Source organism: Prosopis cineraria, unplaced genomic scaffold (genome assembly GCF_029017545.1).
Source record: "Prosopis cineraria cultivar Desert tree isolate PC_DT_omini unplaced genomic scaffold, ASM2901754v1 PC1, whole genome shotgun sequence".
NCBI classification, from domain to species: Eukaryota; Viridiplantae; Streptophyta; class Magnoliopsida; order Fabales; family Fabaceae; genus Prosopis; species Prosopis cineraria.
The window spans coordinates 3,303,291-3,327,347 of record NW_026555332.1 but is presented as its reverse complement, the minus strand read 5'-3'; the positions used below and the strand labels follow the sequence as shown (position 1 = coordinate 3,327,347).

The 24,057-nt window shown below is 33.6% G+C and overlaps 2 protein-coding genes across 2 annotated transcripts; both read right to left on the bottom strand.

The window, feature by feature from the left end:
• Positions 1-1,002: 1,002 nt before the first annotated feature.
• Positions 1,003-9,536, bottom strand: LOC129315632 (pumilio homolog 4). The gene is made up of 12 exons (XM_054959503.1): positions 9,324-9,536; positions 9,097-9,161; positions 8,053-8,722; positions 5,431-6,202; positions 4,715-5,288; positions 4,490-4,631; positions 4,299-4,406; positions 3,433-3,645; positions 3,229-3,339; positions 2,565-2,759; positions 1,598-1,772; positions 1,003-1,496 (listed from the first exon to the last, which is right to left on the bottom strand). The coding sequence occupies exons 3-12, from the start codon at positions 8,713-8,715 to the stop codon at positions 1,471-1,473; spliced, it is 2,979 nt and encodes a 992-aa protein (XP_054815478.1). The 5' UTR covers positions 8,716-8,722; positions 9,097-9,161; positions 9,324-9,536; the 3' UTR covers positions 1,003-1,470.
• A 2,552-nt stretch (positions 9,537-12,088) lies between these two features.
• On the bottom strand, positions 12,089-15,442 carry LOC129306824 (thioredoxin-like 3-2, chloroplastic). The gene is made up of 5 exons (XM_054947576.1): positions 14,979-15,442; positions 14,006-14,080; positions 13,841-13,907; positions 12,888-12,905; positions 12,089-12,792 (listed from the first exon to the last, which is right to left on the bottom strand). Exons 1-5 carry the CDS (start codon positions 15,296-15,298, stop codon positions 12,688-12,690), a joined length of 585 nt encoding a protein of 194 aa, XP_054803551.1. The 5' UTR covers positions 15,299-15,442; the 3' UTR covers positions 12,089-12,687.
• Between the last annotated feature and the right edge of the window lie 8,615 nt (positions 15,443-24,057).

The window sequence follows — 24,057 nt, the reverse complement described above, 5'->3', positions numbered from 1 at the left end:
ATTTTAAACATATCATGAATGTAATTGTATAAAGTTGTGACAAGGTTTTTAAGCTAGATGTGCTCAATCTCAATCTTTGCTTTTGTACAACTTATCTCATTATGTTAATTTTCAAGTTTTGCAGACACAAAAAATTAGTAGAGAGGAAAAAAGGAAGGGGGCGGATACATGACAATAGAAAGAAACCATATGGCATTGAGTTTAATGAATTAGTTACTATTACATCTACTAAAGTAACATTATCGATACTCATATGATAATCAATCAACATCCATAAAAATTTATCTAAAAATATTTTTTGTCTGCATTAATGAAAAATAATCAACTTCTACTTAAGTGTCAATTAAATGATCAACATTTAAAGAATTGGATAGATTGATCATTTTTGCACCAACTCCAATAATATTATGAGTGCTTTTACTCCTAGCCTACCACTTCATGAGTATTTTTACCTTTTTATTAATCCACATCAACAAAGACTGACATGTAACACACACAATCAACATTTAACGTTCGAAGTTAACAGTGTTAAATCAAAATTAACAGTTTAATTACTTTTACATTCATCCATATAACATTATAGATATTTTTGCCCTTTTTCTTACTTTAGAATACTGGGTTTCCATAATTGATCACTTTGTGAGTATTTTTATCCCTTTACCCTAATTTTTTATGCTTTTGTTATTATCTGATCAAAATTGTTCATTTTTTATTAATTTTTATTTGGAGTCACAAAAAATATTTTCATTCATAAAATCACCTTCTAATTCTATCCTTTTTTTCTATTTCATCTCATTATGTGTATTGTACATCAATCAGATCATGAAATTCAAAAGAATAGTAAGCTAAAGAATCTCAACTCAAGCAGTACCTCTTCTGGCGAGGAAAACAATCACAAAGGACTAAAATTATATTAAGCCTGCTTTTTACTCTTCATCTCTTAATATGGATCAATAATGACAATATAAGATGTAGGCATTGCTTCACTTGAAAACTAGCATCTTAACTCACAACAAAGGAAAGACCTACAATAAAATACTCAAAGGTATATGAGTCATAAAATACGTGATAATTATTGACAGGAGACAGCCTCAAGATTGCAGTATATTTACATACATTACAATATGAAACTTGAAAGCCTCATCTGACCACTTGTACTGCAATTAACCATTTACACTTTTTTTGCTTTACAGACTAAGGACCTCATCATATATACTCCCAAAAAGACTAGTAATTGGCATGACCGTAATGATCTTGAACTTACAGAGTGGACTCTCCCCTTCAGAGTTTTGAAGAAAAATAGCTTATTTCAACGGCCCAGCTGAGTGTGTTTATCTACAAGGCTTTAAAAATCTCCACAGTTAAGGCTCGTTGTAGGAACTTACTAATCAACATCCGTGTTAACTGTACAAAAGGATGTTCTTTATTAGGTGACATGTCCTCCTCAACAAGGATGCCAGAAGAAGTCGACTACGCCAACAAACCGATGCGCCTTTCTGCAAAAAAGGGGCTTATGAATAATCAAGAATATGCTTTGTAAACAATCACAAACAAGAAATATAAACTTCTGTTAGTTAGAAATCTCTACATGGCTTACCTCCAGTAGTTATGAGCTTCTCAACACGAGAAACGATATGTTTACCGTAAGTGTACCGCTTCAGGGCATTTAGGTGAACCTTGATCCGAGAAAGAATCAGGGCTAGACTTTGATCATCGCATGTCTCTAGAACCTTTTGCACAACATAGTTTCCAAAAGGATCCTTCATCATAGCCTGCAATTTAAATGCTACATTATCAATATATTCAGTAAGCAACTCTAATTTGATGGATTTAAAAAACTATCAGTGTAATTTGATACTGGAACTTTTAGCAGGAAAGGAATTCCAAAACAAGTTCCTCTCTTACGTTTGGTAGGAGAGGGGGAGAGGAAGAGAAGGTTCCATGCTTCCCTCATTAAGGGAAGTACCAATTCTTTAGGATTTTAATTATTGTGTATCAAACAAATTATGATAGAGATTTCTCTCTCCTCCCATTCTTGAATCTTGGCTCACTCACACCAAACATGACCTTAGGCTGTGTTTAGTTTGAGGAGGTGGGGGTCCCTCATTTGGTTGAGAAATTTGGAAGCGAGGGGAGCCAAAATTTCCCCCTCCCCTCTTCTTATTTTGATTCCCTTCAAATTGGGATTTTTGGAATGGAAGACAAATTTCCTGAGTAATTTGCCCTCATTAATTTTGCTATATTCCACAATTTTTGCAATGTTTTAACAAAATATTGCAACAGAACTCGGGTAGCAAGAAACAGGAGATTAAAGAAATTGGTATGGGTCGACAGTTTCCGACATTTAAGGAATTAAGCAAAGTGGGACTAATACCAGATTCATGAGCGCATATTCAGTATGGAGAAACAACAATAACATAAATTATGCATTAATCTAATATGTTGGTTCTAAAATAAACATAAATCAAGAGTTCGGTACAAATTAGAGCATCAAATCAATCTCCAACATTAGAAACACAGGAATCACAAGCAATGAAGCAAATTTAGAAAAAAGGTCGCCAAACCTGTAATGGCTCGTTCTCATCAGTGGTACCGAGCATTTCATTCACCAAAAGTTGACGCTCCTCAGTACTGCCAAAAGTCAGGCACTTCTCAACAACATTAGAAGCAAATTTCTGCTGGCTCATCTTCACAATTTGCCCAGCGAGCTTGGTGATAATAGCAGATCGTTCATGCGGTTTTCCATGTTGCAGGACATGCTACCAAATAAAGGCACAGTAAAGGAGTAGCAAGAGAATAAGTGAACAGTTAAAAATGATATAAATATGTTATTGGACCGCACTTAGTCAAGCAGATAATATTTTTTTCAAACACTCAAAAGGTAAAATAGCTTCACATTTTTTTTTTGTGCGAAAATTACTTTTTGATTATGTCTCTATGGATGGCATTATCTCGATAGTTGACGATGATGTTGACCTAATAAATTTAAAGAAGAAATTATCCGGCATGCTTAAAATAAAAGATCTTAGCCCGTTGAATGGCCCACGTAGCTTGTGAAGCATTGGGATTGAAAACAGACTTGACGAATTAAGGATTCACAACCTATGAATATCTACAATGATAATAAAGCAGCTATTCGATCGCCCATATTCAGTCCTCCATGATATAACCAAACATTTTAAAGCAGATAAGCACTTCATTTAAGAAAATAGAAAGTAAATTGCAGACCTGAATAACATAATTTCCATATTGATCTTGTGCTAAATTGCAGACACATTGCATGATTTCATCCATAATAATTTGTTGCGTATTTGGATCATCACAATGTTCCAGAACCCTCTGTTAAGAATTGTGAAAAATGTCAAATCAACAGAAAGTAAACACTTTGGTAACTGTCTCCATATAGATAAATTCCACACATCAATGTCTAACCTGAATAACACGGCAGCCATATGGATGGGTAGAAAGTGCCACAACTTGCCCATAGAAAGATGAGATGATGAACTGAATTCGATCTTGAGGTACACACTCTATACACTTTTGAATAACATGGTTACCATTTTGATCACGTACACATTTCATCACTGCACCATCAAGCTCTGCAACCATTTGAGTTTGTCGATCAATGTCAACCACCTCCAATGCCTGTGGATGATTTTTGAAAATTACTTTAGTTATACTTATATGACAAGGAAGCAATTATGTTCTCAAAGCCATATGCAAGGCAAAATAATACACAAAGAGGAGAGATTGGAGAGCACTTAAAAGAATTCTGCTTGTTATTATATGCGACTATAAATGGAAAGCGTTGCCATTATATGCTCATATTGTTACACCATAAGAAAGGCTAATTTTTGCAACAGACTCATATTGTTATTATATGCTCACAATCCACAGTAAAACCTATAAAATTTACTCGACTCTATTTTTGACCCTAACGCCCAAGTACATTGAGGACATAATATAATTATGTAACTGCAATGCTACATTTATTGGTCGCATAAAGACACGTAACAAGCAAGCCTATCTATTTCAGCACGGCAGAAAGCAGAGAGTATAACATAAATGTATCTCAAACTAACATATTATTTACTCATCAAAGGAAAAGATGATGGTGACACTGAAGCAATTACTTAATGATGTTTTCTAAAGACGTCACTGAAATTATAAACAAATCACTCAAGTCTCCCACGTCAAGAAAGAACATGATGTGCAAACATCAAAGAAATGAAATGTTCATGTCAAGCATGATATGTATATAGAGGGATTAACAATAAAATAAAAGACATAGAAGTTACCTTCTGAATCACTCTGCAACCATACATTTGTAGACTGAGAGGTAAAACATGACCAGTTAGTTGACTGACTAACTCAATTCTTTGGCTTTCTGCACCATGCTCAAAAAACTGCAAATCCAAGCATCACATTTAAGTTTAACTTCTTTAAGAACAAGCATAAACATGACCATAGCAAAAGAAGCTACTTATACTTTCTGTATAACATAATTCCCAAAGACATCAGTCATCAAGGTACGAGCATGAGGAATCATCTCAGGAAATATCTTCATCTTTTCTTCGGCTGAGGCTGTTTCTAATTTCTGCTGAATAAAGCGACTCCCATACTGATCAGTACTGCATTATGGTACACATTCTTAATTCATACTTCCAGAGCCATATCATTATAATAGAAGCCAGCAGAAATGTAAGGTCTGTACCTGAATTGAACCATGTGACCAACTATATCAGAAAGTTCAAAAGACCTAGCCTTGTTCTTGAACTCATCTAGTAAGGATGATACAAATCTACCGTCCATGCTATTGCCAACATCACTATGACATGACCCAATAGAACCTCCTATTGAACTCTTCACCATAGAATCCAATTGTGATGCACTTGCATTCTCAAACAGTGGATTTCCAGATCCAACAGAAGGAAGTAAGGAATTTGAGATCTGCTTTCCTGAGTATGATATGCCAAGACCACATGGTTGACTCCCATAGAACCCATAATTAAGAAACCCAGATTTGGCAAGAAGTGAGAGTTCATACTGTTGCTTTTGTTGAGAAAGAAGTGTCTCAAGATATGCTTTCTGAAGTCCCTCAAAGTCTCCATGTGTAATACCAGAGAAATTTCTCACTTGAGAAAGATCACCTGGACCATGCATCAAGTAATCAGAACCTTGCCGCGCCCGTTGGATGAAGCATGGGTCCACAGATGAGGAATGAAGATCAGGACCAACTTGATTTCCTAATGATTCTAAACTTTTTCCATCACCCTGATCTCCCAAAGCTGTAATTAAAATATATATATATATATATATCCAACCTGTTAGTGATGACTAAAAAGACTAAACTTCACAATTCTTTAATAGTCTGCATAATTTCACAAACATACACACAGAAAGCAGTTAGAAAAGAAGAGAGAACCAGACCTGTGTCAATGTGATTCTTGTACACGGCATTTAAATTTGAGTTTACAGGATATGCACCATGAACAAGGCCGGCAACATCTATACTTGGCAAACTTGCACGAGTGTGATGGACATTTCCAATAGAATTGACTTTTGAGTGAACACTAGCAGACGAAGCACTTCTTTTCATTATATTGGCTTGCTCATTTGAAGTCATTGCATTAAGGTTCATTAGAATCTCATCATGTCTGGGCAGTTCAACAAGGTTGTTACCATTACTAATTGTTCTAAATAAAAGATCTGGATGATTACCAATTTCCTTTTGTAGCCTAGATTGCAGGAGATTATCTTGCTCTGCATGTCTAGTATTAGACAAATTCATGCTAGATAAAGAAGACATCATTTCAGCAAGTTCAGTCATGCTGGAAGAGTGAACTTTCTGGGCACTCAAACCTACATTATTCTCAACAAACCCAGCTTTACTAGCACCAGGAGCAAGTGCTGGCCCACGAGGTCTACCAATGACCTGAGGTTCAGGGGTTGGACCCCTTGACAGGGATGAACCCACAGCAGATGCAAAACCATGAGAAACCATTACACCATGGTTCTGAAGTCCATCCAGACCAGAAGTAGCAGCTGCAGAATTTAAGCAATCCAAGGATTTAACTTCATTGCATAAACCTGTTGGGTAATGATCAGCCGTGCCAGTTGAATCCATAATATCAGCAAATGCAGTGTAACTTGCTGGACGTGACATATTACCTGACATGGAAGCAGGCTGATCAAGGCCTTCCTGCAAAAAATGTTGACTTAAGTTAAAAGCATTAGGAATGCCAATGCCAGGAGCAGGATAAGAGACTAGTTCAACATGCTCCATCAGCTAATTGTTTGAATCATACAAGTACCTAACTTCATCCACATTTGAGGATGATTATGGGCAATGTGGGAGACCAAAGCATAAGACTGAAACTGTGATGGCAAAAGATGGTGCATATTTATTCATATAAATTTACACGCGCAAATTGCATATTTATTCACATTAATTACATTAATTGTGGGAGAAAGTAATTGAGCATAGGTTGAGATTGGAGACAAGTATTTCTGAGAATCAATTTGGTTTTATGCCAGGTAGATCAACTACAGAGGCGATTTATCTACTAAGGGGATTAATGGAAAAGTATCGTTGTAAAGATAAAGATCTACACATGGTTTTTATTGATTTGGAAAAAGCTTATGACCGTATACCTAGAGAAGTGCTTTGGAAAGCGTTGGAAAAAAAGGGAGTACGGATTGCTTATATTAAAGCCATACAAGATATGTATGAGGGGGTAAAAACTAGTATAAGAACGCCTAGTGGTCAAACAAAGGATTTTCCTATAAAGATTGGGCTACATCAGGGATCATCTCTGAGTCCTTATTTGTTCAACTTGATTTTAAATGTTTTGACGGAACATATTCAAGAGGAAATCCCGAAATGTATGCTCTTCGCGGATGATATAGTTCTTATAGCAGAGACAAGAGAAGAGGTTAATTGCAAACTTGAGTTATGGAGGAGGACATTGGAGTCGAAAGGTTTTCGTCTGAGTAGAAGTAAGACGGAATATTTATATTGTAAATTTGATAAAGGACTATTCGAAAATAATTTGGAAGTAAAATTGGGAGATCAAATTATACCTCAAGTGGAAAAGTTTAGATATTTGGGAGCCATTATCCAAAATGATGGCGAAATCAGTGGAGATATTTCACATAGAATTCAAGCTGGGTGGTTTAATTGGAGAAAAGCTAAAGGAGTTATTTGTGACCGTAAGGTGCCTAATAAACTTAAAGGAAAGTTTTATCGTACTGCTATCAGACCGGCAATGTTATATAGTAGTGAATGCTGGGCTCTAACGGGACAGCAAGAGCATAAAGTTGGAGTAGCAGAGATGAGAATGTTACGATGGATGTGCGGACATACACGTAAAGATAAAATTCGAAATGAGCACATACGTGAAAAAGTGAGGGTGGCACCTATTGAGGAAAAAATGGTAGAAAATCGGTTGAGATGGTTTGGGCATGTACAAAGAAGACCAAGGGAGGCACCAGTGAGAAGAGTGGAACATATAACTTTGAGTCCGATTAAGAGAGGTAGAGGAAGGCCTAAGAGAACACTCTTGGAAGTTGTTGAACGTGATCTCTTAATTAATAATATTTCTAAAAGCTTAATAAATGATAGAGCACAATGGCGTCTTGCAATCCATGTAGCCGACCCCACCTAGTGGGATAAAGGCTTGTTGTTGTTGTTGTTGTTGTAATTACGTTGGCCAGAAAAAAAATATTGACATTAATTACACCAGAAAATCATTAGAAATGACCAGTGACATGTACGACAAGCTCACTATCAGCAAGGAAATGTTAAGACAGTATATGTAGCAAAGAAAGCAAAAGAAAAACGATTGTGCAAAACTATAGCAGCTCTATTGTGGAAAACTGAAAAGCTATTATGGCCAAATCCAGATCTTCGAATTTTCATCCAGCAATGTCCAATGAGCTGTATGTTAAATGTTCCAAGTTTGTGAAAAAATAGGTCACAAAATCAACTTTTAACTTCTGCCACATTTCATTAGAACATCGTAAAGAAACTGATTCCACAAAATTAATTACCTGAAGAATGTCAGCAAAACTCTTCCTCCTCACGCCAAGACTCCCACCAGACATTCTGGCCAAACCATCTGTACTACGGTCAATCCACTGTGCAGAATTCTGCCCAGATAGATTTCGGCCACTGGTTTTCCTCAGCTCCATCAGATCATTCTCCGCCTGTTGCACTGAAATTCCAGGCTGCATTGAAAATAATGATGAACTATTACCATTTGCACCCAACTTCTTCCTCCAGTCTCCATATCCCTCAAATGAAGACCCACCAACCTGAAACCTTTGAGCAGCACGCCAATCTTCTCTTGACACCAATGGTGGGGGCAGCCTTGGATTGTTATTTTCATGTGAATAATAATACGAAAGATAAGAGGGATGTGAACGAAGCTCATCTTCAGTCAAAAGCCCACTATTATTACTGCTCCTACTATTGACCAATCCAATATCAGAGTTCCTTAGAAGACCACCAACCGCGCTCAAAGATCCCTCTACTGTTGGAGGAGCACTTCCACTCCGAAAAATATTGAGATCCCTTTCTTGATAGATTAACTGTGGATCGCGCTGCTCTTGAAGTATCCTTTCAAGCTCACTCTTCAAAGTTTCTTCAATATTCCTATTTGACGGAGGTTGCAAGCCCTCTGTTTTCATATTTAAATTACTCCCACCAGCCATCTCCAAACTAGAAGTTACGCGGAAATAGCAGCAAAAATAGGTAAGTAAATTAAAAGTAATATTAACTACAAAAGAACAACTATAATTAAGCACATGCCATGACCATCAGTTACACAGAAATGAAATTATAGGAACGCATATAAAATTGAAGAGATCAACGATGACAGTTTCCAATTTTCCATAGCCCGGTAAATTGAAATAAATTCCCCCTACAACAGACAAAAAAATTAACATACCTCCACACTGGAACAGGCTCAGAATTTATAGCCCAATTTCTAGCATTATGTTTCTTCCTTTCTCTACCTACTCTTTCACTCGGGGTGAGGGCAGGGCACAACCAATCAACAAATTGTAATCATGAGAAAAGACTAAATACTATACCGTAGATTCCGCACCTCAAAAGCGAATCTTCACATCAACACGAACAAACCCAAAGCCTGATCCTTCTGAAACCAAAAAGAGAAAGCCACAATTAAAGACGACACGAAAAAAACACATCAAGCAGTTCACATTTATCACCAAATACATCGTTTTACATATATTTCAAGGAAACCCATGTCAAAAAAAAGAAAAAATCACAAGACGAAAATTGATAAAGTCACATTTACCTTACATGTACGGAGAGGAAGCTGAAAACAACCCAGCTGTGTTTCTTTCCCTCTCCTGTCTCTCTCGTTGGAAGGTGGGAGATTCGGGAGAGAATGGAAACTACGCTTCGTGACGGAAGAATTTCAGAGCAGGGATAGGAATGTGACAGAGGAGAAGAAGGAATGAGATCGCGTGGGCCTGAGATTCTTGCTCATCGTGGCTTGGCCTTCGAAACGGTCGCTTTTGCAGGTTTGAGGAGGAGGAAGAAGGAGGACCGTCGGATCCAAAATGGACGGCGATGGGGGATGCGGGTGCCTGCATGGGCTTTTTCACAGCAAAATTGAAGGATTTTATTGGGCTTCGGGATATCAGCCTCAGAGAAAGGTAGTGATTTCATTGGATGATTTGGTATGACCCTGTCTAACATCGCCAAAAAATAGGAAACCTGCAAAGAAAGGGAGAATCGAAGTCTAACTATAATATTCTTCCCCACCAAAAAAAAAAATCTATTATATTATATTATATACCCATTCTTTTGAATTATAAAACAATTTGAAATAAAATTATATACGTTTTTAATATTTAACCGTATTTTAAATAAAATTACCTTTAAGAAAAAATATTTGCAAGTCATCAAATAGATTATCGTATGCAAATAAAATTTAATAAAGACACTTTACAAATTTTTTTTAAAAGCATATATATAAAATTTTAAAAATTCCCCATAACAAGCTTAATCATTAGGCTGCAATGGCATTATTTTTATTTTTTCTTTAAGCAGTATTATTTTAATTTTATCTCCACTTAAAGGGTAATATTAAAAAAATATTATTAATAAAAGCTTAATTTTTTTCTCAAGTTATCTTATATTTTTGGACAAGAAAATATCTTCAAAGTTATCTTATAATTCGGAATGAAGAGAGCATTAATATAGTCCCTCTTCTATTTATTACAAGGCGCCTTAAAAACAAGAATGCCCCTTATTATAAATTATTTGACAAGATATTAATTAAATATTTTAATATTTTTTTTATTTAAAGTCATTAATTATGAAAAAGAATGTAATATAAATGTGATTCCATTTAAAGGTTAAAATTAATTTTTTTATTTTTAAATAAGATTAATAACTTAGTCATCTCTCTTTAGTTTTAGTAAATCAATTAGAAATACGTTATTAAAGAAATCATGTGGAGTGTAATATAACTAAAAAAAAAAATATGACTTTTTAAAAGTTTTCCATCAACATGTTGATCTAGTTGAACCCCTTTAAAAGAAGTTTTGGAGGTAGCCTGTCTCCAATAAAGTTAAATTCTTTCTTTGATGAGTTCTTTGTAAAAGATTTCTCACTAACTCACTAGGACTCAAAATGGGACTTTCCACATGTGAATATGTGAATGTCTGATTGAGTGTCACAAAGAGAATAGTGTGACTCATATTGTTGGTGATTACCCTACTGCAAAAGCTTGTGGAAACTTTTAATTCATAGTGGTTTTGATTCTAGTTTTTCATGTGGAAATTTGTAGGGATGGTTTAATTGGAACACTCACCATAAACCAGCTACCAGTAGTACATTCTCCAAATGACTGCCTCAAAACATTTGGCATCGGTTGTTGGCTCCTCTGGAAGAACCGCTGAAAATTTGTCTTTGAGAACATTCGCCTCGGCCAATCATAAGTTCATAGTCATTCACGGTTGTGTTTATCATCTCCACGAGGATGATGCAGATGGAAGTTTTAGGCATATTATTTACAGTACCATGGATGTTGAAATACATCGCGCTCATAAGGAAGTTCTTCGCTGTGCCAACCACAATGGCCCGGACATTGTTTTTGTTAATGACATTTCCATTGATGGTATCTCTATGCTATACGATGATTGGCTTACCATAGGCTAATCACTTATTACCAAAAAAAAAAAAAAAGGACTCCTTGAAAGTGTCCTCTTCCCTACCCCCCTTGCATTCTTTTGGAAAGTCTCTCTTATATGTGTGTTTGTACTAATTTTAGGAAAATCAGTTTTAAGTTGAGTTTCAAGTCCATACAATGAATCTAAAAACATAAAAATCCTATAAAATGATGAATTACTATGAAATCCCATGTCATTTACTAAAGTTATTAATATTAATTACCAATTGATAATTATTAATGATTGTTGCTTACCAAGCAAAGGTCAAACCCTACCTTGTTCAACCTAGGTTGAATATTTACCATTTTTTTGTTTTTGAACATTTTTTGTAAATAATATTTAATTTATATGTTTTTTAAGTTATTATGAATTATATTACTCTTATAATCTTTTTGAACATTTATCATTACGCTTTTTTAATCTCTTTCAAAATTTAAAATTTGTTTTGAACTTAATACTATATAAAAATAATTTACAACTATTGATATGTAATCTTTAAAAAAATTACATTTGTTTATACTATTATTTTATAAAGAATATATTTTAAATGATAATAATTATATTTTTTTAAGAAAATATTTTTATATATTTTTCAAAAAATATTTGTAAAAACCTTTCTAAGTCAATCAGGCCAAACCCAACCTTAAACATTAGGCATCAAGTTGGCCCAAATTAAACATTGAATCAAGTATCAAACAAGAGTGATGCCTAATTCAACTCTACCTATGTACAATCTTAGTATGTCATGCCTTATATAAATAAAACAAAAAATATTTTTCTCTCTTAACTTTATAAATAGGATCAGAGATGGTGGATATCAAGAGTTTCCTAGTTCCCAAAAGAGAAAAGATAAATAAAACACATTTAACTCAACAAAAAATTTAAAAAATAAAACAAGAACCTCCATAAGCAAATCGGGTGGCCAAGAAAACGTAGCAAAACAATTCATTCCCTTTTGCTATAACAGGTCAAAAAATATAAACATTAAATCGCGGCGTTCTACTGCTCATCTACAGAAACAATAGTAAATAAATGCAAGGGGAAAGAGTGACCATCATGAGATGGGTGAGCCCCACTTGCCACGTAGTACCATATTTAGGACCCCAAGTGTTGCTCTCTCCTCTTACAGCATCATGCAGAAATCAATTCCTTGGTTTTAGATTTGGGTGGAGGCAAAAATATCTAAAAAATCATTGATTAGGAACATCTAATGGCATAAAATGAAAAAAAATGTACGATTGTTCATAAAGTTGTTTTTTCGGTGCATCCGAGGCTAAACTATTAAATTTTAAATCCACAATTTAATGATGACCGTGCATTGAAAAAAATAAGTTCATAAGCACTCGTACATTTTTCTTCACTTTAAACTGTTAGATACTTCAGGCCGACAATTTTTTAGATGTGTTTGCCCTTTAGCCCTTCAGAATTTACAAGAATTTAGAAGATAACTAATGAAAAATTACGTGTTGCACTACTAACTCATTCAGTGGACTCATTCTCAATCATCTGCCGGACTTCATTTATTACCAGATGTGCTTTATGGCCACCAATGACTTCAGCTCGTTTCTCACCATTCATCCATAACTGAAACAAAAGGAGAAAAAAAAAAAGGTTCTATACACTCTGGCGATGGAAGGATATAATTAGTTACAAAATAACTCTAATCTAATGGCCCTTACTTGTATGGTTGGCATTTTCTGCGAGGTTTGAGAAGACGCAGGATCCAAATACATGGCAAGAAATACAAGTAATTTAGTTGAAGCAAAATGCAACGAGAATGATAAGAAGTAGAGCAAAATGCATGTATTTTAACATACAGATTCGTACATAAGTATGTCGTATAGCCAAGAAGTTGTACTTGCCAAGTTGATTTGAGTTGTTAGGATAGAATCGACGTATCAATATCTAATATTGAATCAATAATAAGTCACGCTACTCATAAGATATGAGTAGTACACCTCACCTTAAATTTCATGCAGTGCACCGGAAAATGTGTCTAGTGATAAAGAGTCCAGGGAGTCTTGCAAAAGTACATAGCATCCTCTCACCCTCCATTTAAGTATTACATGAACTCATCAAAACCACTCATGAACCAAGAAAACCATAATTGTAGAATCATGGCAACAGATTTTGCCATCAGCGGCCAGGCAGTATTCATTCTGCTACGGGTATTCCCATTAAAAAGTTTTTGCTCAAAAATTTGTTAGAAATAGGTATACTTTATAAATTCAAAAGTAGCATTAGTTAGACAAATAAACTTACTATCACTCTCAACGCTAAACTTACAATGAGCTAACAACAGCCTTAGGCTCTCAGTTTGTACTTTTTCTTTCCTATTCACACATATCCTTGTTTTGTTTCAATAATTCTATATGGCAACTTCTCTCTCTCTCTCTCTCTCTCTCTCTCTCTCTCTCTCACTCACAGAGTGATAACACCAATTTAATGGAAAAGTTGTCAATGCAACACTACACGTACAACTGAGAAGCACCAATAAAGATGTAACAGTATTTGTGTCAGAAAACTTTACAGGTCACAGATGATTATTTCACCACATAAACAACATGCTTTAAGATGGTGAATTACAGAATGCATCACATGTTGCATCTGAAGGAAGCTACAAGGGACTTACAGTTACACCAGCCCGCGCAACAAGTTTATGGCTAACTGTATTAACGTCAACGTGGTAGAACCGCAATCTACACCATAGCATACCAGCATAAGCAAATCATAATTAAGAGTTGATAAAACAGGTTAGATATGTGCTTGAAGGCTAGAAGAGAAAGTGGAGTCCAACCCTGGGTAATACTCTGCTGCCAACTTTTCGAGTTGCGGTTTTAAATATATGCATTTTCTGCACCAACGTGCCATCCTACAAAGTACAAGCCACGTAAACTTGTGTCAAATCAAATCCCAGCTTGCTAACTTGGTCTTTCAAAGAGAAGCAAACAAAATCTTTTCATCTAGTGAAAATGAACAACAGAGTCATTCCAAGTGCTTCACGGAACTCAAATCAATTTAACAAAGTAGGAACGTAACACTCCTAAGTTACCAAACTATAGAAACCAGATAGTTCTGATCATATCCCGAGGCTTCATCCAACAAAATGATTTCATCAACTTCTAGAAGATCAATAAATCAATTATAGATTGCATTGTAGATGATGAGATAGCTTTTGTACAAAATTTATTTAAAATTACAATTTACTAAATGCTTGCTAGTTGAGATACAAGCTTAAATGAAGTCGGGCCAAGTCCATAGAAGAATATGTTTCTGTTCGGTAACAAACTATTTATTGTACACTAATTTCTTAAATAATTCTATTTAATTAAGGTTATCTAATTCTGGATGATGTGAACACCAACGAAACCTTAAACCCCATCGAGGTCCTCAAGTATCAGATTAACAAAGCCATTACAAAATGGGAAATGAAAAATTCACCTGAACCAGAAAAAATGGACTTGTGCTAAACTCAAGAAGAATATCTTTCTGGAAAGATCACAAACCATTGGCCACAATTAGGTGAGGCCAGACAGAAAAGGGACCCATGTTTTGCATACATTGTCATTTTGCTATCATCAAATATCTAGTTCCAATCTCTGCAAGTCCACTACGGTTGCAAATTCTTCTCGAAACTTGTTCCAGGGAAAGGGGCAAAAATAGAAGAGACAAAAGATACCGAGAAGAAGAGGGTAAAAAGAAGAAGAAGAAGAAGAAGATAGCGCAAACAAGCAAAATAAAAACATGAACCACAACCAGCAAGAACCTACCAGACAATTACGACCGCGTCGTCGCGCTTCGGAGCCCCATTAATAACCCGATCGAACATGGATTCGCTAGAAATGGGTTGGAGCTCAACAGAAACGGGTGAGTCATCGAGCTCTTGCAAAGACCCTTCTTGCTGAAGAACGAGAAATCTCTTCCCAAACCTCAGGATCTCACGAGAAGCATAAACGGATGAAAAAGGCGATCTGCATCCGAGAGTCAAAGAGTTTAAAAATCCTAGAGAGATTTTACAGGAAGAATCAGAAAGGGTTGTGATGGCTCTTAAGGATGTAGAAGATGGATAGATTCGAATAGCTTCCAACATTTCGTGGAGAGACAGAGACCCAAGTCTGAGAGAGAGAGGGAGGCAGGGAGGCAGAGGGGGATTGGCGGTTTGGTAGAAGGGGAGGAACCGTACAGGCCTACAATGTTGTGTTTGGCGGCGAAGGGTTCAAGTGAAGGAGGTTAAACCGTTGACAATTACTGTAGTTGGCGGGATTTTGCAATCGGTGGATCTTCAATAAAAATTCCAGAGATGGAAAAATATTTCGTAGGAAAATCGTTTATATAAAATTAAATTAAAACCGGATATAAACTCATTTAGTAAGGGAAAAATTTAATGAAAAAAAAATTATATATATATAGACAAGTATGCCATTATCTTATTAAAATTACTTTTTTCCTACTTTATGAATATTTAATAAAATATATTCCTTCCATTTAAAAATGTAAAGCATTTTTAATCAAATCTCATTTTAATAAAATAGTTATTTAATTTTAAATTAATATTACTTTTTCATATTTATCCCCGTTAAATACCTTACAATAAATATAAAGTCATTATCAATAGGGACATTTTTAAAAAAAGGCAATGATTACACATCGATTAAAAATATTTTATATTTTTTAATATATAATCTTTTAAAAAATATTTTATATTTTTAAACGAAAGAGTTCATGTTAATTAAAAAAATTAATAAAAGCATAAAGTAAGCCAAATTGCATGTTGAAGACCCCTAATTTTTTTCCACCATGTTGACTTATTAGAAGATGTAACCATGAAGACCAATGCTAAAAAGAATGCATTCATCGTTACACAATAAGCCAAGAGATTAAAGGTGTAATAAAATGGGACCATTTAATAATTGTAACTATATGTATGATTCATAATGATACATACATATATATATATATATATATATATATATTAGTGGCATGATTCATAATGATAATATTCAATCTAGGGTAGGTAGGAATGTGAAATTCAATCATAGAGCAGACAACAAAACATCATAAATCACGGCATTAAACAAATGCCATGATAAAAGCAAGACACCCTTCTCAAATATAAAAGTATGTTGAATCATGAAGCATGCGGCAATATATCAAAAAAATATTTGTTTAAACGTGCAGCCATGTACTAATCTAATAACCAAATAACATCTTTCCGATACTTAGTATATAGGTAGTAACAGCTATGAGCCTGCTATTATAAAATAGACTTTTAATAGTATATAAAAAATATTTTTAATAGTTGTTATAGTTATTGTTGTTATGAAAGTTGCTAAAAGTATGTGACTTTTAACAATAGTTGTTCAACATTGTTGAAAAAAACTTTTAATAGAAATTTTAAATTCATTATTGAAAGTTGCCCATTATTAGAATTTTTGTAAGAAAAAAAAGGTGACACTTTTATTAGCGATGTGGTTTTTTTTAAAAAAAAAATTAATCTATTTCTACTTATTTCTCAATTCATGCAAATAAAAATATTTTATACAATTTAAAGCCAACTAGCTAGCTCCAATCAATATAAATAATCCAAATTTCAATGCAAAATCTTATATAGAAATTACATAAAACTCAAATTGTCTATACAATTTTCTAAAAAAACTACTTAAACCTCACATACCATTTGTAAAATATTGTGCCCAGTGTGAGGATATCGTCAACCTCTTCTTTAGAAAATGGATCTGTCAAATATTTAAATTTAAATATAAAATTGCTATTAAAACATTAATTAACTAATTCAAATAATAATAAAATTAGCTTTTAAAAAATATATTTACCTCATTAATAAATGAGGTCATTTCCAATGTGATGATGTTGAGCATGTACCTCATAATATATATTCCACACAAGCTAGTCTTCTGTAGTTGCTTACGACTCTGTATAAAATCATATATAAGCAATCAACAAAAAATCTTAATAATTGAATAAGTTAATAAAGTGTTAGTTTTACCTACCTTTAGCTCAATCCACATGGGATCCTTGAGTTTATGTGCGTGCTTTTTTAGAACTTTTATTTGGTATGTTTTCATTGTTCTATGATCAAAATCATGAGATTTATAATTAATATATCCATAAAAAATTAAATTGAATAGTTTTTCTACAAGTATACTTATGAGTTTATCAACTTCTTCATATGCTTCTAATGGAGGGAGCATAAAAAGAGGATTATGTTACTCTTCAATGAAAAAAAATCAGCTGTCAGTGGTCCCTGTAAAATAGGGTGAGTTAGAATAAATCCACATTTAATAAAAAAAATTAATTACAAATTGGTCCTTATAAGTGCACGTATAAAGCCATGAAAACATTCTTTTTGACTTCACATATTCTTTACTGGAGGTACTGGAATCTTGTTTCCAAAGTATTCTCTTTCTCTGTCATGTGATGCAGGCAAAGGAATTCAAAATTATCTCCTTTGCCTGATATGATGCACAAACGATGGATGTACCTAAAATAATGCAATCATGTTAATTGACTAAACTTCATAAATTAATTATATTCAAGTAAAACATACTTATAACATAAATAACTCAATTGATGTTATGGTAAGTTGACTTTTTGAGAGAAGCCACTTCAAATCTTCCATTTCAATCATCACTGGATTATTCATGCCACAACATCATTTTCCTTGACAAACATTTTTTATTTGAATGATTTATCATAGGCTAATAAAATTATTTATTGGAGAGGAATCAACTGTAGTGATTGTGTTACAATAGGGGCTATGGAAGTTTTAAAGGGGGAAGATTTGGCGAGGAAACCTAAAAAAGCAAGAAATAGTTAATAAAAAACGATAAGAAAGTAATATTTAATAAATACATGAAATATTTAATAAAACGTATTGCAGTTTGAACCATACTCACAAGTCACTTGAGCCACATGATAAAAGTACCAACAGTTTCAACATAGTTTTGACCTCATCAACAGGGAATAGGATGAGCGCCTTTAGTACTTTTACATCTTCTACTACTACTCTCATTTAATCTTGTTGCATTTGTTTGTGGTGGATGGTTTGTCCCAAAGTATGAACATTGTCAAGAGCGACCAAGCATCTATCAAGGTCCTTTAGATATAACTCACACAATTTATCAGTATTTCTAGTTGAAAGACACTTTGACATGTATCCAAGAACATTACTCTTTTCATGCTATGAAATCTAAGAGACTGTGTATGAGGTGCATTAGCAATCATCTCTTGTTGTGAGGTCATAAAACACATTATCTCCTCTTTTATTTTTGCAAGCCAGGCTTTCAAGCAGGCTTCAAATGAAGCTTCAACATCCTTCATTGCTAGTTGTCTTATATTTGTTATTACAGTTTCTAGCTCCTCTCTCGTAACATCAGCCAAGCTGCTAAAATGTGTAGGTGCTACAAAGTAATCTCTGATTCCTACACGAAATCCAACACCTCTAACATACCCTAGATGCTTTGGTTTTCCTATAGCAACCACAATATGTCATTCATACCCTTTGGAGTGAAGGATCCTTAAGCTTGATGTTCCTTAAGAGTCTCCTATAACAAACAAAACAAAAATCATAACAAGAAATATGAATAATTGGATAAAAAATTAAAGAATTAAATGTTACTTATAATCCTTTTGGCAACTTTGTGTGTCTTCTCACTTGTATACCCTTCTTTCTTATATTAATAACCATATCTCCATTTATCTTTATGAGAGATGGGTGATGGTAGGGATAAGAGAATAGAAGGATCTGATTTAACTTCTTCTTCTCTCTTCTTCAACTTCTCATCCATCAAAATATTGTCAACCTGATCATAACTCCCATGAGACATTGTGTGGGGGCATTCATTTTTTTCGAGTAATTTCTTGCCCTTTTGCTCATTTCTCCTATTAATTAATAAAAAAATTAACAAATTAATACATTAATTAAATTAAATTAATAAAATTAAATCAATTAAAAATTGACTAACCACAACATTTTCAAAAGTTCAAGTCTTATAGAATTCCTGCTAAATTTATTCATCCAGAAACTAATATGTTTCAAGAGGATTAGGATGAGGCTGACCTTCTTTCAACTCAACATAGATAAATTTCCTCACAAAGTTAGTCTTGAAACTTCTCAAATGTTCTTCATAGTATTTTAGTAGCTGTCTCCAATATGCTTGATCATTCGAAACATTGTAGGTGAGCTACAATTAATAATAGTTAGTATTTTACATATAATAATTACAAATATTTATAACTTTACAAAATGCTTTCCTAAATTTGTTCCTTCACATATTCTGACATATCAAGCCAATCTTCAAATAAGATATTGGGCTTGTTACGTGACGAGAACCAAAAGTAACTAACAAACTTGGCCTTATTTGGTCCTTGTGATTTCCATAACCAATTGAATTGGATTGGTAACCTGTGGCCAGTAGTCCTACTCAAGGTCAACTCTTTCAGTTGCATGCGCCATCTACCCCCCCTCACTAATTTTTTCTGACTAGGATCACTATCACTACTTTGAGCAACCCCTACAGTTGGTTAGCTTAGACTAACCTCTGTAGTGGGCTGGCTCAGAGTAACCTCTACAATAGGCTATCTTGGAATAACCTTTACAATCGACTGTCTTTGAGCATTGTTAGTAGGTTTATTCTAATTCTTCTCCATGTTCCTAAAAAATAACATAAAAAATTGTAAATAAAACATAATTCAAACAATACAATAATAAATAAAACCTCCAATCATCCATATATTAAGATGTACCACTATGATTTTTTAATCATTCAACATACCAAATCTACACCGTATAATTCATGCAAATCCCATCACAAATCAAGTGTTCTCTTATTTCAGGAACACTTAGTCCCTCTCATTCAAGCAATTTATATAAGGACAGTAGACCCTCCCACTATTGTCAACAACATTTTTTCTAAGCAAATTACAAAAACTCCTTCACTCCATTATCATACTCATTACTCGTTCGTCTAGCATTTATCCAACTATGATTTATATGTCACTACCTAAAGGAGAATAAAACTAATGTGCATGTTATCATTTTCAAACTATTTCAAAAAATGTAAATTTCTAATTAATATAAGATTTTAAGTAATTTAAGGAAAATAATAAATTTAGAAAAATTTTAGTAGAGTCTTTTCTAAAAATTGAACCTCCTCAAACTTTTAAAAAATTTTACAAATCAAAATTTATAATTTTACACTAAATAAATAATCACATACAATAGCTTAAGGCCTTATGAAGCCAGTAATAGCCCAACAACAATTAATATCAATAAGAACTAAACTTGAAATAATTTAGGAAAAAGAATGAAATTCACAAAATTGTGGCATATTTTCCTCTAAAAATTAGACATCCAAAAAAAAATTTCAAGCAAAAAATAACAAGTTTATACCTAAACAATTCAAACAGCAACAATTAAATAATAATTAATATATATAAATTAAAAATTTTTTAAAAAAAAGAAAAGAAAGGAAATCAAACCTATTTGGACGATAGAGAGAAAAGAAGACTGCCAAGGGGGAGGAGGGAGGAAAGAGGAGGGGGAGGTAGAGGATTAGGAAGGGGGTTGATACGAAGGGAGTTGGGGGCTAAGATAGAGGGAGTTGGGAGAAGGGGGCTGAAGACGGAGGGAGGAAGTTCGAGGGGCTGAGGTGAAGAGGAAGGCATTGGGAGAGGAGGGCTAAGACCAAAAGGCATTAGGGAGCTGAGACTAGAGTGAGTTTAGGGGAGGGTGCTGAGGCTGATGAAAGAAGATGGAGGGTAGAAGAAATTGATGGAAAAGATAGAAGGTGTGGTGAGTATTAATTTTTTTTATAAATTTGAATATTTTTAATAGTAGGTGCCAGCTTACTCGCTATTGAAAATTGACTTTTAATAGCAAGTGAGCTAGCACCTGCTATTAAAAGTATTTTTTTATTTTAAACTTTCAATAGCGAATAAGCTGGCATCTGCTATTGAAAGTATTATATTATACATATTTTTTAATTTTTTAAACTTTTAACATCGGGTTAATTGATACCCGATGTTAAAAGTATTTTCTACCATGGTTAATTTTAACTCGATGTTAAAAGTCCTACAATGACAGTATAATATTACAAAAATGCCACTACATTTATTTTTAACAGCAAGTGCCTTTTAATTGATGTAAAAAGTCCCATGTAAAAGACAAACTTTATACTAGTGGCCGCTTGATAAGATCATTCATGAAAAAGTCATATATATTAGAAGTCTTGATAAGACCACTCCACTTTCTTTAATAATCTTCAAAGCTTCTTTTGTTGGAATTGATAGGTTGGTTGTATTTTTCTTTAATATGACGTTTTCTTCTTTTATTGCATTTTCCATATCAAACATTGCCTTTTCAATTCTAGCAAAATGTTCAAGTTTTTTCTCTTTGAATATTGATGCTTATTTGCTTTTCTTGTTGCTTGTATGGTTTAATTCGCTATCAAAGAAATTCTCAAATGTTAGATCGTTGTTTTGTAAACTCCCAAGTCTTTGACCCATAGTAATTCAATTGGCAACCTGCAAGAATCTCTTTAGAAGCTTGCCTCCCATTAAGAATTTAATCACTATTTTATAGCCAGGGTTTGAACTCAAAACCTCTTATTAAGCTCAATCAACCCCCTTACCAGTTAATTCAAGCACTTGGTTATCAATGTTACATTATTTTGCAATACAAGGCTGTCAACCTCATCAATAGTTTGAGGCCCTCATCTCTAGTTAGATGAATGTATATGGTCATTTCCTTATGCAAGGGAATCAAAGATCCATCTTTAGAAGTTCTATCATATCTATGAAATTTAACCATCTTATGATAATTAGAGAGAGGTGTATTTCTCCAATGTATTGCCATTGGTTTAGCCAAAAAAATAAACAAGCTATTAGTAAAAATAAAGCCTTAAGCAACAATAACAATAACCAAGGTGAGCAAAAACACAAAAATATGAAACAATCTTACCTCAATCAAATTATTCCAAACTTGGAGCTCCTCATGGCATAGACAAGTAGATGGGTTCCAAGCAAAAACCACTCATGCCGTTCCTAAAAATGTCAAAAAAATTTGGGACGTTTTTCTTCAATATCTTCCAACAATTTTTAACTTTCTCCCTCTCAATCTTGTTCCCAAACAAAGCAACCATTTTTTCCACAATGTTGTCATGGCAATAGTGAATGTGGACATTCACTTGGCCACTAGTGCTATACTCAACAAGAAAAGCATACATGAGATGATCAACTATTTCTCTAGTCCAATCCACCAATGAAAGTATTTGCTGTTGACATCTTTTTTAGAGCCGTTCATTTTTTTTAACAGTAGTAGCGTACAAGTTAAACATAAGGGAGAGCATTACTAAAGTACTACTGGAGGTATTTTATATCAAAAAAGCACTTTTAAGATTTTGATTTCTCGCGCACCCCTTTGGTTCCTAGCTGAAAATGATTTTTTATGGAAAATGACTGAATTACCCTTAAAGTTTAAAATAACAAGTGCTCACCCTACATAAATAACAATTCATTTAGGTTTTGACAATAACTAATTTATGATTAACAACAATAGATTCAGAATTTAACAAGATTGAAAAACTAACAGCATAGGTTTAATAGAATAAGTGTTCACTCTAAGTGAACAAGTCATTCACGTTTTGATAACAACTAATTCATTATTGATAGCAACACATTCATACTTTGATAGTATTGAAAAATTGACAACACAACTTTAAAGGAACAAGTGCTCACCTTGTATAACAATAAGCCATTTGGATTTTGGCAACAATAAGTTTGTGATTGACAAAAACACATTTGAACTTTAACAAGATTGAAAACTAATAACACATGTTTAATAGAACAAATTTTCACCTTGCATAAATAACAAGCCATTTGAATTTTGACAACAAGTAATTTGTTATTAACAATAACACATTCAGACGTTAGCAATCCATTCTTGTTTAGTTGTTTCTCTTTCATAAAGAAGAACAATTAAGTCATTTCTTGTGAAAGTTTATTTTCAACTAAGGATTAAGGAGGTGTAGTAAAAAATCAGAATCTTAATATTCTTCTTTGATATGAAATACTTCCAGTGGTCCCTAAGTGATATTTTCCTTAAACGTAATAATAATGAATGCAACAAGCAAAATATGAAATAACAATGTAGAAAGCAAAATGCATATAAAAAAAAAAAAAGGAAACAACCTAGTCCAACATGAAATGACGACAATAAGTAAAATAAGAAAACAACAATGCAGAAACTAAAATATATCAAACGAAACATGCAGCAATGATCAACCATTGGATCAAAAAGCCATTAAATTCCATCTAACAAAGCAAGAGAAAAATTGATAATTACTTATTTGTTGCCTGAAAAATTTTCAATTAATGAGTTCAAGAAATCAACAACAGTTTAGTTAATACTTGTTAAAATTAATGAAAAGATAAGTGTGTTTATATCACTAAAAAAGACCCGCTTTCACGAAAAAGGATCATAATATTTAATTGAGCTTTATTTGTGGAGGAGCATTTTTGAATTATCAATGTTGACAGACAATCGAACAATGTTCAAAATAAAGGAGATCAGGTTTTATTTAGAGAAGAATATTTTTGGATTATCAAAATGAGGTATGACTAAATTAATCACAATGCAACAAAATTATACTCATCCCTTTCATATCCTTCCATTTTGGAGGGGAGGCCCCATTTTCACAATCCGGGGGAAAAACCCAACATAGCATTAGAAATGACAGTATAATATAATAATCACATCATACACATTTTCAAAATTAGTTTTTAAAAATTTAAATTCATCACCGAATCAATTTAAAATTATAAATTTTATTA

Excerpts from the sequence above, each read along its gene's own strand:
- LOC129315632 (XM_054959503.1), bottom strand. The coding sequence starts at position 8,715 with ATGGCTGGTGGGAGTAATTTAAATATGAAAACAGAGGGCTTGCAACCT. Across the intron at positions 3,646-4,298 it reads GTTGCAGAGTGATTCAGAAG|GCATTGGAGGTGGTTGACAT; the intron begins GTAACTTCTATG and ends AATCATCCACAG. Across the intron at positions 1,773-2,564 it reads ATGAGAACGAGCCATTACAG|GCTATGATGAAGGATCCTTT; the intron begins GTTTGGCGACCT and ends TTTAAATTGCAG.
- LOC129306824 (XM_054947576.1), bottom strand. The coding sequence starts at position 15,298 with ATGTTGGAAGCTATTCGAATCTATCCATCTTCTACATCCTTAAGAGCC. Across the intron at positions 14,081-14,978 it reads GACGCGGTCGTAATTGTCTG|GATGGCACGTTGGTGCAGAA; the intron begins GTAGGTTCTTGC and ends TGTACTTTGTAG. Across the intron at positions 13,908-14,005 it reads GCAGCAGAGTATTACCCAGG|ATTGCGGTTCTACCACGTTG; the intron begins GTTGGACTCCAC and ends GCTATGGTGTAG.